At 46.3% G+C, this 15,081-nt stretch overlaps 1 protein-coding gene across 1 annotated transcript in view; it reads left to right on the forward strand.

The window, feature by feature from the left end:
• The first annotated feature begins 1,968 nt into the window (after nucleotides 1-1,968).
• The window catches only part of ABHD16A (abhydrolase domain containing 16A, phospholipase), a 266,232-nt gene continuing 253,119 nt past the window's right edge, over nucleotides 1,969-15,081 (forward strand). Inside the window, exon 1 of the mRNA XM_078646007.1 lies at nucleotides 1,969-2,302. Within this exon, the coding sequence (XP_078502133.1) occupies nucleotides 2,099-2,302 (204 nt within the window). The 5' untranslated portion in view covers nucleotides 1,969-2,098. The remainder of the gene's footprint in view (nucleotides 2,303-15,081) is intronic.

Raw genomic sequence — 15,081 nt, forward strand, 5'->3', positions numbered from 1 at the left:
CCCTGTGGAGTCCCTCAGGGTTCCTCGCTAAGTCCGACCCTTTTTAATATCTATGTTTCGGACTTAGCGAGGGTAATAAAAGAGTACAACATTAATCTGACAACATAAGCCGACGACACCCAGTTGGTGTTATCCATACACAAAGACGGACCCACTGTTGCAGTAAATTTTAAGAACGGTATGAGGGCTATTAGCAGTTGGATGGCTTCCAACTGCTTAAAACTTAATTCATCCAAGACGGAAGTCATGCTTTTTGGAAACATTCAACCTTTGTGGTCCCCCTTATGGTGGCCTGAGGAACTGGGAATTCCACCTCAACCTGTTAGTAAAGTCAGAAACCTGGGAGTGATATTTGACAACAAGCTCCTCTTTCATCATCATGCGAACGCGGTAGTTTCATCTTCCTTTAACATCTTAAGGAAAATAAAGAAACTCTTACCGTATCTTCCCATAGCTACGGGAAAAACACTTATATCCACACTGGTGTTTTCTCGTACTGACTACTGCAATGCCCTCTTCCTCAATGCCCAAAAAAAGGTTATTTCCAAACTGCAACTAATACAAAATGCCTCCGCCAGAGTTCTATTGGGTATTCCCAAATACAGCTCTGTTTCTGGACATCTAGACCAACTGCATTGGCTTCCAGTCAGAAGTCGCACGAAGTTTAAGACCCTCTGCATTGTCTATAAGGCAATAAAAAATACGGGACCTAAATTCCTGAGAAGTTCTTTCAAACCTTTGGCAACCCCTAGAATGTTGCGCTCTAACACGGCTCACATGCTTCAAATTCCTAGAACAAGGAAAGTTAATTGGGGAGACAGATGTTTCACCATAGCAGCAGCGAAGTTGTGGAACTCCCTTCCCCTTAATATAAAGACTAGTCCATCTTTGATTGTCTTCAGAAAACAGCTAAAGACTTGGCTGTTTTCTCAACGACATGATTCATAGATCATTTTATTCATTGTCTCTACGTCTTAATCACTGGTTATTTAGTCTTTAGCGCCGAGACACCTACGGGTATTTGTAGCGCTTTAAAAATTGCAAAAAATAAATAAATATAAATAAATTTTAACTTTGTAAGTCATCGTATGGCCCTGATGAAGAGACTTTGATTTCGTGAAACACGTGTTGGCCCATTTTTGGTCAAACAATAAAAACAAGCGATTTAAATGAAAACAATTATTTATTTAAACGACCAATCTGTCTGTAGACCTCAAACTAAGTCTGTATTTACATTTATTATCTATGGCGGCTAAGGGAGGGCACCGCTTACTTTTGAGGTCTTACCTAACTGATTATTAAAACCTCAAAATTCCCTTTTGTCTTAGTTATTCGTTTGTAAATGATTGGCTCTCAGTTCGAAATGAACGCCGGCTTGAGGCACTTTTCCAAAAATAGCATTTCCAATGCAATAGGTCTCGCACTTGCAATTGTTTAAGCCATTGGCATTCTAATTTGCAATGCCAATAATAACTCAAACCCGTAAACGCAAGACCTATTTTACAAATGCTTGTTTATTTATGCGACGCGTGACGTCAACGTGCGACAACACGCACCGTTGGCACCCACAGAATCAATTGAACATTGACACAAAAAGAGGACTAAGATCTCAAGCTCGACCGGAGTTTGACACGATACTATAGAAAAAAATAGTAGCCATTTTAAAATAGTGATGATTGTGTTTCAATTCGTGACACAGCTAAAAATTTCGACAGAAAAACTACATAAGATATTTTTCTTGTTGCTTCTTAAGGAAGAAAATTACGACACAGCGAGATTTAACGCACAATTCCGTTGAAAGTACACTTAGAAACATTCCCGCTAAGTCGAGCAAAATATTTCATCGTTTTAATTAAAAGTGAAAGAAAGGGTATAAATAAATTATATTTGTACCAACATAAAAATACCTAGCCGGCGGCGGCGGCTGCTGCGGTGTCACGGTCTTCCGGGTCTGTACATCGCGACGTCACAAACTGTCAAGGGCCGCGCCAATCACCACGCGCCTGTCAGATCCCTGAGTCTGGGGGTCAGTGTTGCATCCTCGAGCCCAGGCTTCAGGCAGCTGTAGATCGGGAGGAGTGGTCGGCACACGCTGGAGATGTCTGGTGCCGAGGGGGGCGACGATGGGGAGCACGAGCGGAGGCCGTTGGTCCCGGCAAGCTCGGGTGTCATGGAGACGACGCCGCCACCGCCGTCCTTCCCTCGCTGGCTGCTGCTGCGCTGCGTCCTGGGACCGCGGCTTTACCGGGAGTACCAGGAGGCCCCTCGGGGGGCCGCCGCACGCAACGCCGGGGGATCCTGGGTAAGGAACAGGCCCATAGGGTAACGATACCAGATAGACAGGGCAGTAGATGCCGGGCACGTATCTCAGAGTGGAGAGCAGGGGTGAGGTGTAAGGGTGATAAAAATGCTGAAGGTGACGTGCACTACTGCTATAAATAGTAATAGCACCAGATGTATTGATAAGCTGAGTGTATGCCCTGCCAATACAATAAATAATGCTGAATGCAATGTGTTATTTCGAGTAATTGCAGCAGTTAAGCTTTACACCTACTGCTCTGAACATTAACAGCTGTTATTGGCCCGGCCCTTATTTATGCTTTGAGCTAGGCAATGGTGACGTCCATCACCTTACAGCTTGTGTCGAAAAGGGCATTGGCGCCGTCCACTGTTTTCTCCCAGCAAAGGCGGACGAAGATGCCGGGCCTCCCCCATCATGTCTCCCATTCAACCTCTCACCTGCCTTTAGATGCATTAATGAGCAGTGGGAAGTTAATGGATTCTGTTGAGCCAACCTCAGCACCCTATGCAGTGTGGCAATAAATATACATCCACATATTTATAGCTCTAGAAGTCGCCGCTTAATGCCTCACAGATGCATCGTAAAGGAAAGCACCTCGTCGAGATTGTACCTTGTTGCAAGAATGTAACCATCTGAGATACGGGTCAGTTGGAATAAAAGGCTGATGTGTGAGACTTGCACGTTTGGAGGGTAGATTCTGTTGTCATTTGGACACGTCTGAAAGTTATGCATGGAGGAGAGAACAGAACCGGTCCTTAAGATGCAGTGTGTATTCTCTGCACCTTAATGCAATCCCTTTAGATGGAATCGGAGTCGGAGTGGGAGCTGCACTGCACACAGGAGCACTAATCTCGCACTGGATGGATCTTCCCCATTGAGTGGCGTCTGTCCAAAGGCCCTTGTCCCCGTCTAGCTGCCTGTTCTTGTGGACAGGGGCTAGGGGTCACAACAGTTGATAGACGGGAGTGCCAACCATCACAAACGTTCTTGATGTGGGTCAGGCTGGACTGCACAGTGCAGCTCCTAAAGCCGGGCAGACTGCAGACGATGTAATGCCCATGATCCTGTGCACGGGCTGGTAGCCGAGGGGGCTGGCATAGTGTAAGTGCAGTAGAAGACTTCTCCCACGCCTCTCGGGCCCCTTTGGAATGCCCCTTAAGTTTAGATACTTAAGGGTATGGGTGGGGGGGGGGCGGGGGGGGGGGGAGGGTCAGGGTTGATGGCGGGGATGTGTTGGCAGGCCCCCTACAGAAATCTGATTCTGAGCCTAAAAAGGCCCACCGGGTACACAACTGTTATTGAAGTTAAGGCTCTACTGCTGGACCAATAATACTTGCACTCAGTCTGCAATCCCTCCATAAAAGACTGTCTCTAATTACAGACAAATTGTGACATCTCTATTTCCCTGTAGTAAGGAAATGGCATAGCTGCTCAACTGGAATAACCAATTACGGTTGAGTTCTGATGTCATAACGTCTGCTGCCAAAGCCAGCAGCTAGGGTGTCAGGCAGGTCACAGAACCTACTTAAAGCGGCAGTAAAAACGAAACCAGACATTTCCTTCTTCAGTTCTGTTTTTCTAGATGAACAGTGAGAGTCAAAGCTATTTATGAAAACATGCTTAATTTTTACACTCAGTTAATTACAGGAAATATACAAACTATCTGTTTTTAAACATTCTGAGCTACCACTTTTCTCTTAAATCTGTCTTGTAATACATTGATTCTAATAGTGTTTTGCAAGAATAATCTATTATTCTTAACATCTGCAAACATCCTAGTTTATGAAAGAGCAATACACCATGGATTTAAGCGGTCTGTTGGAAGGTTGAAGGTGTGACCATCTATTGCAAGGAATAAAAGCACCCACTGATATATATATTATAAGGCTATTGCAGGTCACCTCGGCATCCCATGACCTTATAAAGGAACTCTGTATGTGACTTGCAGTATCATCATAATGTCCGCCAGGCGGTACTTTATCCAGTATATAATATCTTGCGCCACTAATGTGTTTAGTCCCATCTGGACCATATCTACCTGTTCTGTCTTGGGACAATGTTATCCCCATAATATATCATGGGGATAGATTTCATTAATGCTCTACTATCTTGGATTGGTGCATTTCCCTATAATATATAGCAGGGGATACTTATCCATCACAAAATATACAGTCACTCAGTCACTCCAGTCTATCTGGAAAGTTAAGAGGAGAGACACTTGAAACACAAGCAGGAAGCTGGTTTGCATGCCGTTTGCTGTTTCTTGCATGTCTGTTTTTTGTTGCAGGTGGCTAATGTTGACCACCTGTTTACATAGAGGGATCACAAATTTCCTTCGATTATCGGTTAACACTTCTAAGTGAAGTGGGAATAATAATGATGGGGCAAGTACAGCTATTACAATGGGTCAACTACTTGTGCATGAATTCAAAGAAAAAACTATGTTAAACAATTGGTAGTCATACTGTGGGGAAGATACAACTAATATGTGGAGGTCATTAATTTTAGTGGAGTGGTGGTAATTCTATTTGGTGTAGGAAGAGGTGTTTTTAATACCAGACTTTAATAAGTACCAGTGCGGTGTAGTGTTCTGTGCATACTCGTTCCCTGTATGTATGAGTTGACGTCTAGAATGCCGACAGTAAATGATGCCATCGAATGTTGACATGTGCGCTCTGGAGTGGCATCTAGGAGACAGAAACAGTTGGAGGGAGGATGAAACCCTGACAGGACCTACCTGCTATGGCTGTAACCTAAGAGCCATCCATGAAATAAAGAATGTACTTGCTACCTGAGTGACTACAGAATCTTGGATGAAGACCCTTCCCTCTCACTCAGCAGTTTGGTGCCGAGTTCTTAAAGGACCTGCTTGAAACTCCATCAAGACTTTAGTGTCAGTAGGGAGCCTTCCCTGGCAGAGGATTAGGCTCTTTGTAAGAAGGAAGATGATCATGTGACCATGGAGGACTAGCCTGTAGCTGCCCGCCCTCAACTCCAGTACCAAGTGGTATAAATACTTGTTGCTGTACAGGAGAAGCCCAGCGATGAGGTTGAGCAAGGTCTGGCAAAGTTTGGCAGGGAAAAAGATTCAGCTGAGGCGAGTTGTTATAAACTGAGGTGATGTGTTCTAAGCTTTAGGACAATGCCTTGGATACAGTGTTATGATAGTGCTGTGGGGACAATGTGAAGTGACAGTATATCTCCTTTATAGTAAGTATAACTCTGAAATGATTTGATTTGACCCATGGATCTTGAGACAGCAATACATTCATAAGTGACCCAAGGATCTGCGTTGGTGAAGCGCAGTATAATTTCTCAATTAAGTTGACTGTGGTACAGGTTAATCCATACATATCAAAGGTTAAATGTGCATTCCGCAGTTTTTTGTGGTGCCCAGCATGAAGTGAACAGAAATGATGACACAGCTCCTGCTAGTGTAACGCATTGGTCAAGACGATGAATAGAGGTCTTGTGATAATGTGTAGCTCCAAATAAATGTGATCTTTCCCCTCTTGCACAAGTCATTTAGTGCTTAAGAGGATGCAGTGATTTGGGGCATGTATAATCATAAGGAGGGGGGAGGCAGAGTATGAATCCTTTCAGTCTCCGTAGTATAATCTCCTAATCAAGAAGGGGAAAGGATCACTAGTCCTGCTTAAACCAAGGTTTTGCAGGTCGGTAGTTGGTATCTCCCAAAATTTGACCCTCATACACATGTATGTTGGAAATGTCTCTCAGCGGTATATACTGTGTCCCCGCTTTTATTTACACGTGCGTGCGTAATCATTGGGTCGTTTTTAGGGCTCGCCTGGCGTTGGAGCGCGAAGCGCTCCCGCCAGCGAGTTCTATAGCCGCCTTGATCCCTGTCAAGGGAGTAGCAGCTGTGAACGAGCCCGACACAGAGCTGGGAACGAGCCGACTCAGGTCCGTGAACGCGCGGGAACGTCAACGTGCACGTTCACGCGCGTCACGCTCCTGTCCTCCCGCTTCTCTGCCGAGGCGCGCTCCAGGCCGACTTGCGGTTGCGGTGTGCGTCACAGCGTGTTCCAGCGGCCGGAGGTAGGTAAGTGAGGGACGGGGGGCGGCGGGATTTGTTTGCTTTGTTGCTAGCTTGTTCCCAGTACTTTCCCAGTGAGTGCCGGCTGACCCAGGACTGAGTGACAGCCACTCCGCAGCATGAATGACGCCCCCAGTCCATGAGAAACGTGTGCTTGACGTGCTGGTCCTCAAATGCTTTTCCCGTGCAAGCAACTAACGTTCCATTTTCCTGAATCCGACATTTTAACGCGACGGCTTTTTAGGGAAACTATTGATAGGGATTGTAGCGCCAATTGTTTAACACCAGGAGGAAATGAGACCCAGGCGCTGAGGCCGAGTTGCAGGAGGCAGGAAGCATGCCTTTTAGGGTGAAGAGTCTTGAGTAAACGTTCCCAGAGCTCCGAAGAGAGCTCCTCCTTTCATCTAGATGGAAGGGTAGAAGCGAATGTTTTAGGAAGAGAAAACTACCACCCTGGTTCCACCCTGGCACCACTCGGAGCCTGAGTAGGGCGAGCGCGGACCTCGGCGTCAGTCCGGAGGATTCACTCGGGTAAGGAGGGACTGGGTGTCTACGATAATAATCACTCAGTTAAAGTGCGGACTTGAGGGCATAACATATCACCTAATGTGGCCATGCCTGCGGTAATAATCACTCAGGAAGGGCTGCCTCCGGTAATACTCACTCGATAGAAACTGAGTGAATATCCCTATCTGAGCTAATATACTACACAGCAGGCATTGCCTGCCATAGCACTAATATACACCCAGGAGGGACGGTTCGTGCTAATTTATTCACTTAGCAGTGACTGAATGAGATAATATATCCACCTATTTCTACCTAGTAGTGACCGCCAGCGAAGATATATTCACTCACCAGGGACTTCATACGCTAACATACATACATACGCTAACATATTAATTAAGGAAAGACTCCTTTTGCTAATATCCACTCAGCAGGGACTACCTGAGATCATTTATTCACTTAAGTAGTGACTGCCTGTAGTATTTTATGTGCTTAAGTGTGCCCGCCTGCATTAATATATTCACTTACGAGTGACTTGAGGCAGTAACATGATTTCACATACTAACTCAGGAGGCACTCCTTGCACTAATATTCACTGAGGAGGGACGGCCAATGGGCTAGACTCACCTAGGAGAGACTTCTGAACTAATGTGCTCTGAGGAGGGAGTGCTCGGATTAAGGAATCCTACACCATTATTCACTAACCCTGAACTGCACTAGTGTTCACTCACGAGAAACACCTGCAGTAGTTTTCACTAATAACAAACGACTGCACTAGTGTTCACTATGCAGAAATGCTGTCCTGAGCAGGGGCGTCCACGCGCCAAAGCTTGGATTGTGGCACCATCGACTCCGTATTTCATCATTCAGAGGTAGATACAGTGAGAACGATTTGGTGCACTAGTGACACTGTCACTGTGAGTTACTAAGGAGCTGGTGTTTGGGTGATATTCTGGGAAAATCCTTTGTGGGCTTTGAGAAACACTCGAGCAGGCACAGCTTGTAGCCAGCAGCTTGCACTAATTTGTAGGCAAGAGCATTGTATGTGCGTGCTTACAGTGTGTGAGGACACAAGATTATGAGACCTTAATAAATGGAAACATAAGTGTGTGTCTGAGTCTGTCTGCGTCTCCTTGTCTTTGTGTGTGCCTGTATCCCAGCTCGATTGTTCGCGTGTGCTTCTCAACATTGTGTATAACTATGAGCGGGAGTGGGTTAGTGTTTGTGCACATTTTTGGTCAGTATGTGTGAGATAGTGCGTGTGAACGAGTTTTTGTGTTTTTAATGTCTGTGTGTAGAAGTGTGAGTGCAATAGGGAGAAGCAGTTAGCCAACAGATAGCAACATGGAGGACAGGGGAGAGAGTCATACATGAGGGAGCCAGCTCGAAAAACACAGGCACTATTATAAAGTACTCTACACAAAAGAAAAAAGTAGTGCTCGAAAAGCAAACAGCGGAAGCAGCGATGCCAGCCAATGAAGAGATTGTAAAGAGGCAATGCTCCATGTTATTGACACTCAGAGATGAAGCAGGCAAATGAGTGACATGGGAGCCAACCCATGTGAAGCATAGGCGGGCTCCAAGCCCTCGATGTTCCTGGTGAGCCACAATATGCCTCACAACAGACAGCGCATGTGCTGCCTATTAGGCTCAAACTAATCAGTATGGCATTTGACATATACATTGTGCTGTTAACTATGGAAAATCACAATAATACATTTCTCAAAGGTCATACAGACTTCATAGCTCTCTTCAAGTAAACACATCCTCCAAAAATCTGGGTGTACCTGTCAGGCAGTGATGACGCACAGAGTTAAAATCTTTCTTTAAGAAGGTATGTCATCGATGCTCTCATCAACTATACTTCAAATTCTTCATTCTAATGCTAGGTATATGATACAAAAACGTGTGTGGCATGCTATGATGATGATAATGCTGGACCTTATGGTCAAAGTTATTTTGCGGTCGCAAAGGCTCCGATTCACAAAATTGAAGCCTTTGCCACTGTAAAATAGCTTTTAGGTGTGTTAGAAACCTAAATAACGATCCGATAACTTCTTACCGAATCTCAAAATAGGTTTGTGATTACAGACCGAATTGCAAATTGAAAGAGGTGTGTTTAGGGTGTCCCTTCCAATTTGCAATTTCTAATGGTATGTACCAATAGTTTGCGCCACAATTGAAGTCATAAATCATTTATAGGTTACAGACACCTCGAAGTAGGTGGTAACCCACTTGCAAATGGGAAAGCGTCCCTTAGAAACTCCTTCCCATTTTTAGGTCTTGCTACGACGAACGCGCTGAAAGCGCGTTCTCGCTGCGAGAACTATAGTTGTCGTCTCAGCCGCCAACGAGTAAGAATGTGGAGACAAGACCTGGCCGCGCGCGCCGCGTTGTCCCATAGATAACGTTGGGCGCGTGCGCTTTTGCATGGCAGACAGGCGGATCGCGACGCGTTCCTCGTGAGCAGTTCCTTTGAAATGCAGGGGGATTGTGCTGTTCACGAGGCGCGCGGCGCTGATAGTGCTGGCTGCAGTTAGCATAGTGTGCCGCCTGACGTGTTTGTCCTTCTAACCTCCTGTGGGAAAACGAAATAAAGGGGAGAGGACGGTAACTTTGAAATAATCTGACCGGCGATATTAGCGAGACCAGCATCCGTCGGGGGACGCGCCGACCTACGCCACCCATCGGGAAAACAATTTACGTAACCAATAAACTTTGGGCCACACTCGCTAAATTGCATTCAGTTATCGTATAGTCAACTCCGGGTGCGGGACAAAACTGGCCTAGTGATATCAGCGAAACAGGAACTGGGGCGTGCTTCAACACTGCTCACCCCCATCCCTATGCACACCCGCACCCAGTTCGCACCCTCCGCCTCATCCCCGCGTGAAGCCTGCCCGCATGCCCTGCCGTTCGGAGCTTCCCCACCCTTTCCACTACTGCCAATTTGCCGGCTCCAATGGCAGCCGTTCCGAACGTGCCCCCCTTTCCTCCTGCGCTGTCCTTCTCCTGCACCAGCATAGGCTTTCCCCCCCTCTAGTTACGCCACACCCTCTGCCCCTGCGCTCCCCCTCCCGTATCTGCAACTCTCCACGAGCGTCTAGCTATTCGTCAGCCCCCCCTCTCCTTGCCCCCGTCACAGGATGCGCACCTCTCCACCCATCTCCTGCCCGCACTCCGGCATATTGCCGCGCATCTAGTGGTGTACCGTGCAACACATCACCGGCCATCCCACGCAATGAAGCACTTCATACTATTACCTATGACGCTCAGCCATGTGCAGAAACATTACCTAGCAGCTCAGGCTAGGTGGCTCCTTGCCGTTCACATTTGACGGATAGTAGGGAGGGAGGGAAGGGTAGGATGAGCGGGAGTGAAGATCTTTGCCCAAACGCACAAGAAAAGAGGGGTGGGGGGGCTCGACACTCTGCATTCTCCTGACTTTTCCTAATGTTGTCTTCCTTGGCGCACTTCTGCAGAGACGTTCTCATCCAAAAACGCCACAAGCCACACTATTAACCTTATTTGTGAAGCACTCACACCTTCGGGTAAAGTCTGCGCTATATAAAACGCGCCAATTACATAAACAAAATTGCGCGTCCCTTCGCCCTGAAACTACGCCCCTCCCCTTTTTTTTTTCTTTTCTTCACACACCTCGTGCTCCTGACCCCCAACCCCCCCCCCCCATCCCCTTTTGCCTCCAGTGAGACTCCCGCTGTCTTGGAAAAGTCCCCTTTAATGGCCTCCTCTTGAGCTTAACCCTCCTGCGCCTCCCCCCCCCATGCGGCCCTTGCCTAGGCAACCTTTGTACTTGTTTTTTAGTGTCTGCCTAGCTACTCCTGTCACCCCGCCCCCCCTTCAAATCTGGCTATTACCGAATGACACCGATGAGAGGGAGTGATGCATACTGCAGAGGACGTAAATACCAGGAGTACCAAGGGGAGGACAACGGACTACTAACGGATGATGGGGAGTGATGCATACTTCTCCATGTTCACTCCTCCCATGCTGATCTCTAGAGGGCGCCCCCCACCACCCCTTGAGCCTCACTCTCCTGCCTCCCAGCAACCCCCTCCCCACTGCTGCCCCGTACCCTTCCCCCGCCCGTTCTCTCCTATAACCACTACAATGCAGCTCCCACCCAGCCCACCCCTACCCCCCCCCCCCCCCCCACCTCACCTCGCACTCTGTCGCCGCTGCACCTCTTCTCCTGACAAAATTCCCCGGAGAAAGAGGTATGCTTAAAAAACATAAGTAGCATATTTAAAAAGTAACTTTGATTGCCCTTTTAATATTATATACCTTTTTTAGGTTCCTTATCCAATTTAATTATTCAAACTATCCTCATGGATAAGTTATTAGACATTATATTAGCAATTGCCTTCAATCTGATCAGTTTAAACTGGAAATCTTCCAATAAGCTATCATACAAATTGTGGTGAGACTCTGTGATCTCTCATCATAAGTTAGATACTATGTATGCCACACAAAGCTCATCTATTCATAACGTGCAATTATTATGGTTACCACTTAGTACAATCTTAGCAAAATTGGTAGTGATAAACTAAATATTTTACCTATATCTTCTGAGAACGTTTGTCCTCCATAAAATGTATCTACAGCAACAGCTAACCTTTCACAAACAATGTTTATATACCAATTGCAAATTAAAAAAATAAATAATGCAAAGCATTGTCATTTACAATGCCAGTAACTCAAACTTTAATGCGGCGAGACCTATTGCATTGCAAATGCTTGTTGTATGTGCACCCTCCACCAAGAGGTTTTACCTTGGGTTTAAGGCAGTAGTGATCATAGAACAGTGGTGAGGTGGGTAGTGATTCTTAAAAAGTCCGGACAGCCAGAAAGAAAAATTTAATAATTCTGGATTCGGACTATTGTTAAAATTATGTGTGCAGCCTTAGAATTAATTAGGAATTCGAGCGCACTTCATGTAAAAATTAAAAAGAGGTCAACATGTTTCAGCCTTGGGTAGTCAGAAGATCAGTAGGCTTTCGTCAGGACCAATAGGGGTGAAAGCGTGAAAGAAGGTGTGAAGAAAAAAGGTTTATTGACCTTATTCTTCAGGAGGTTAAGGCATCATTGTACCTGTAAGTAAAAATAGACAAACATACACACAACGTACAGGGAGATAGGGTATGGGAAACATATAATTATGTACAAGTGTACTCTTACGAAATCTAATGATTTCGACAAGGAACTAAAAAATGGCAATACTTTTCAATGAACCACACTCATTTCTGGCGTCAACTCTCCCATTATCATGCTGCGGCGGGCTGAGGTGATTCGAGTTATACTGTAGTGGTGTGCCCATAGCTCTAAAATTCGCTGTGACTTTACTTAGTCTGGTGCGTGGTCTAAGGTGAGATGACTAAGTGGTATTCGGTAAAAAAACGCCTCGTGGATTGCGTTTATAACGCTGCATACATTCAGTGCTCAGATGATAATACACTGTTCGTGCGTGTTGTGGTTTAACGATATACAATTATGCTCCTTTTTGTGATCTGTTGTGTTCATATGGGGGCTGTATGTGGTAAAGTGTTGCTATAGCGCGTAGTTCAATTCGTAATGCGCTCGCTATGGGTGCTTATTGCGAGATAGATTATGTGGTGTTGCGGCGTACCTTATTTAAATCAAGAAATTGCTTCTTCGGGGATTTAGGCAGGACGAGAGAGGCCTCACTGTAGGATTGTAAGAGGAAAGGGGTTAGGGGAGAGGATTCTTTACTTGCGGTTCTGGTATCTGGAGAAAGCGCAATCTCTTCGACTACCTGGGTTCCTTCTACTCCGCCCCGGCAGCTTGTGCTGACTCTGCCTTTCGTCAGCCGGAATCTGAGAGCGACCAGTATAACTCGAATCACCTCCGCCCGCCGCAGCATGATAATGGGAGAGTTGACGCCAGAAATGAGTGTGGTTCATTGAAAAGTATTGCCATTTTTTAGTTCCTTGTCGAAATCATTAGATTTCGTAAGAGTACACTTGTACATAATTATATGTTTCCCATACCCTATCTCCCTGTTCGTTGTGTGTATGTTTGTCTATTTTTACTTACAGGTACAATGATGCCGTAACCTCCTGAAGAATAAGGTCAATAAACCTTTTTTCTTCACACCTTCTTTCACGCTTTCACCCCTATTGGTCCTGACGAAAGCCTACTGATCTTCTGACTACCCAAGGCTGAAACATGTTGACCTCTTTTTAATTTTTACATGAAGTGCGCTCGAATTCCTAATTAATTCTAAGGCTGCACACATAATTTTAACAATAGTCCGAATCCAATTTAAATTTTTCTTTCTGGCTGTCCGGACTTTTTAAGAATCACTACCCACCTCACCACTGTTCTATGATCACTACTGCCTTAAACCTATGGTAAAACCTCCTGGTGGAGGGTGCACATACAAAAACGACCCAATGATTACGCACGCACGTGTAAATAAAAGCGGGGACACAGTATATACCGCTGAGAGACATTTCCAACATACACGTGTATGAGGGTCAAATTTTGGGAGATACCAACTACCGACCTGCAAACCCTTGGTTTAAGCAGGACTAGTGATCCTTTCCCCTTCTTGATTAGGTGATTTGGGGCATAGCAGTGCAATCTATTTTGCGATAAAACATCACCAGTGTCTTGTATTTTAGACCTGGGTGTCGAAGAGAGGGTGCTGTCTGTGTAGACTTTTACATTGTGAAGAAAGGTATTAAGCTGATATTGGATTGAGACAGGTCTGGAGATGTTAAAGACTGCCCAAGGTGTCATGGTTAATTAAGAAAGAGAATTACGACTATCTCCACAGGCATTGTAGCTCAGAGGTCTTCAAACTGAGAATCTTTCGCCCCAGGGGGTCCATGGCTGTATTCCGTGGGAACGGGCAGGGTGGCACCAATGCATCTGCATTTACTTGTAAATGAAGGTAACCTGGAAGCTCATTTTCAGGCTGTCTTCATTTACATGTAGTTGAAGACTAAAAAAACAAAAGTGTGGTACTGTAACACCACAGCATGGGGGCAGTGCCACGGGGCAGTGTAAGTGAGTGTGGAGACATGGCCAAATATGTGTCTAAAAATTACAAACTATTCTCCATTTTTTTTGTTTTCACGTTCCGTTAGCTGCATATGAAATAACAGGCAAGCACCTCAATGAACAAGCATTTACAATGCAATGGTCTCGGCATCATTAAAGGAAGAGCTATTGGCATTGCTCATGACATTTCTTTTTTTTTTCTTTAAATCATAAACAAATGACATTGTCATTTACATTGCCAATACACAGCACTCTGCACTCAACAGCACACAGCACTCTGCACTCAACAGCACCCAGTACTCTGCACTCAACAGCACACAGCACTCGGCACTCAACAGCACACACCGCTCTGCACCTGCACTCACTGCTCTGCACACTCCCTCTGCATTCTGCACTCACTACTCTGCACTCACAACTCTGCATTCTGCACTCACAACTCTGCACTCACAACTCTGCACTCACAACTCTGCACTCACAACTCTGCACTCACAACTCTGCACTCACAACTCTGCACTCTGCGCTCACTACTCTGCACTCTGCGCTCGCTACTCTGCACTCTGCGCTCGCTACTCTGCACTCTGCGCTCGCTACTCTGCGCTCACTACCCTGCGCTCACCACCCTGCGCTCACCACCCTGCACTCACTACCCTGCACTCACTACCCTGCACTCACTACCCTGCACTCACTACCCTGCACTCACTACCCTGCACTCACTACCCTGCACTCACTTCTCTGCACTCACTACTCTGCACTCACTACCCTGCACTCACTACCCTGCACTCACTACCCTGCACTCACTACCCTGCACTCACTACTCTGCACTCACTACTCTGCACTCACTACCCGGCACTCACTACCCGGCACTCACTACCCGGCACTCACTACCCGGCACTCACTACCCGGCACTCACTACCCGGCACTCACTACCCTGCACTCACTACCCTGCACTCACTACCCTGCACTCACTACCCTGCACTCACTACCCTGCACTCACTACCCTGCACTCACTACCCTGCACTCACTACCCTGCACTCACTACCCTGCACTCACTACCCTGCACTCACTACCCTGCACTCACTACCCTGCACTCACTACCCTGCACTCACTACTCTGCACTCACTACTCTGCACTCACTACTCTGCACTCACTACTCTGCACTCACTACTCTGCA

The sequence above is a fragment of the Lissotriton helveticus genome, chromosome 5_1, assembly GCF_964261635.1.
Source record: "Lissotriton helveticus chromosome 5_1, aLisHel1.1, whole genome shotgun sequence".
NCBI classification, from domain to species: Eukaryota; Metazoa; Chordata; class Amphibia; order Caudata; family Salamandridae; genus Lissotriton; species Lissotriton helveticus.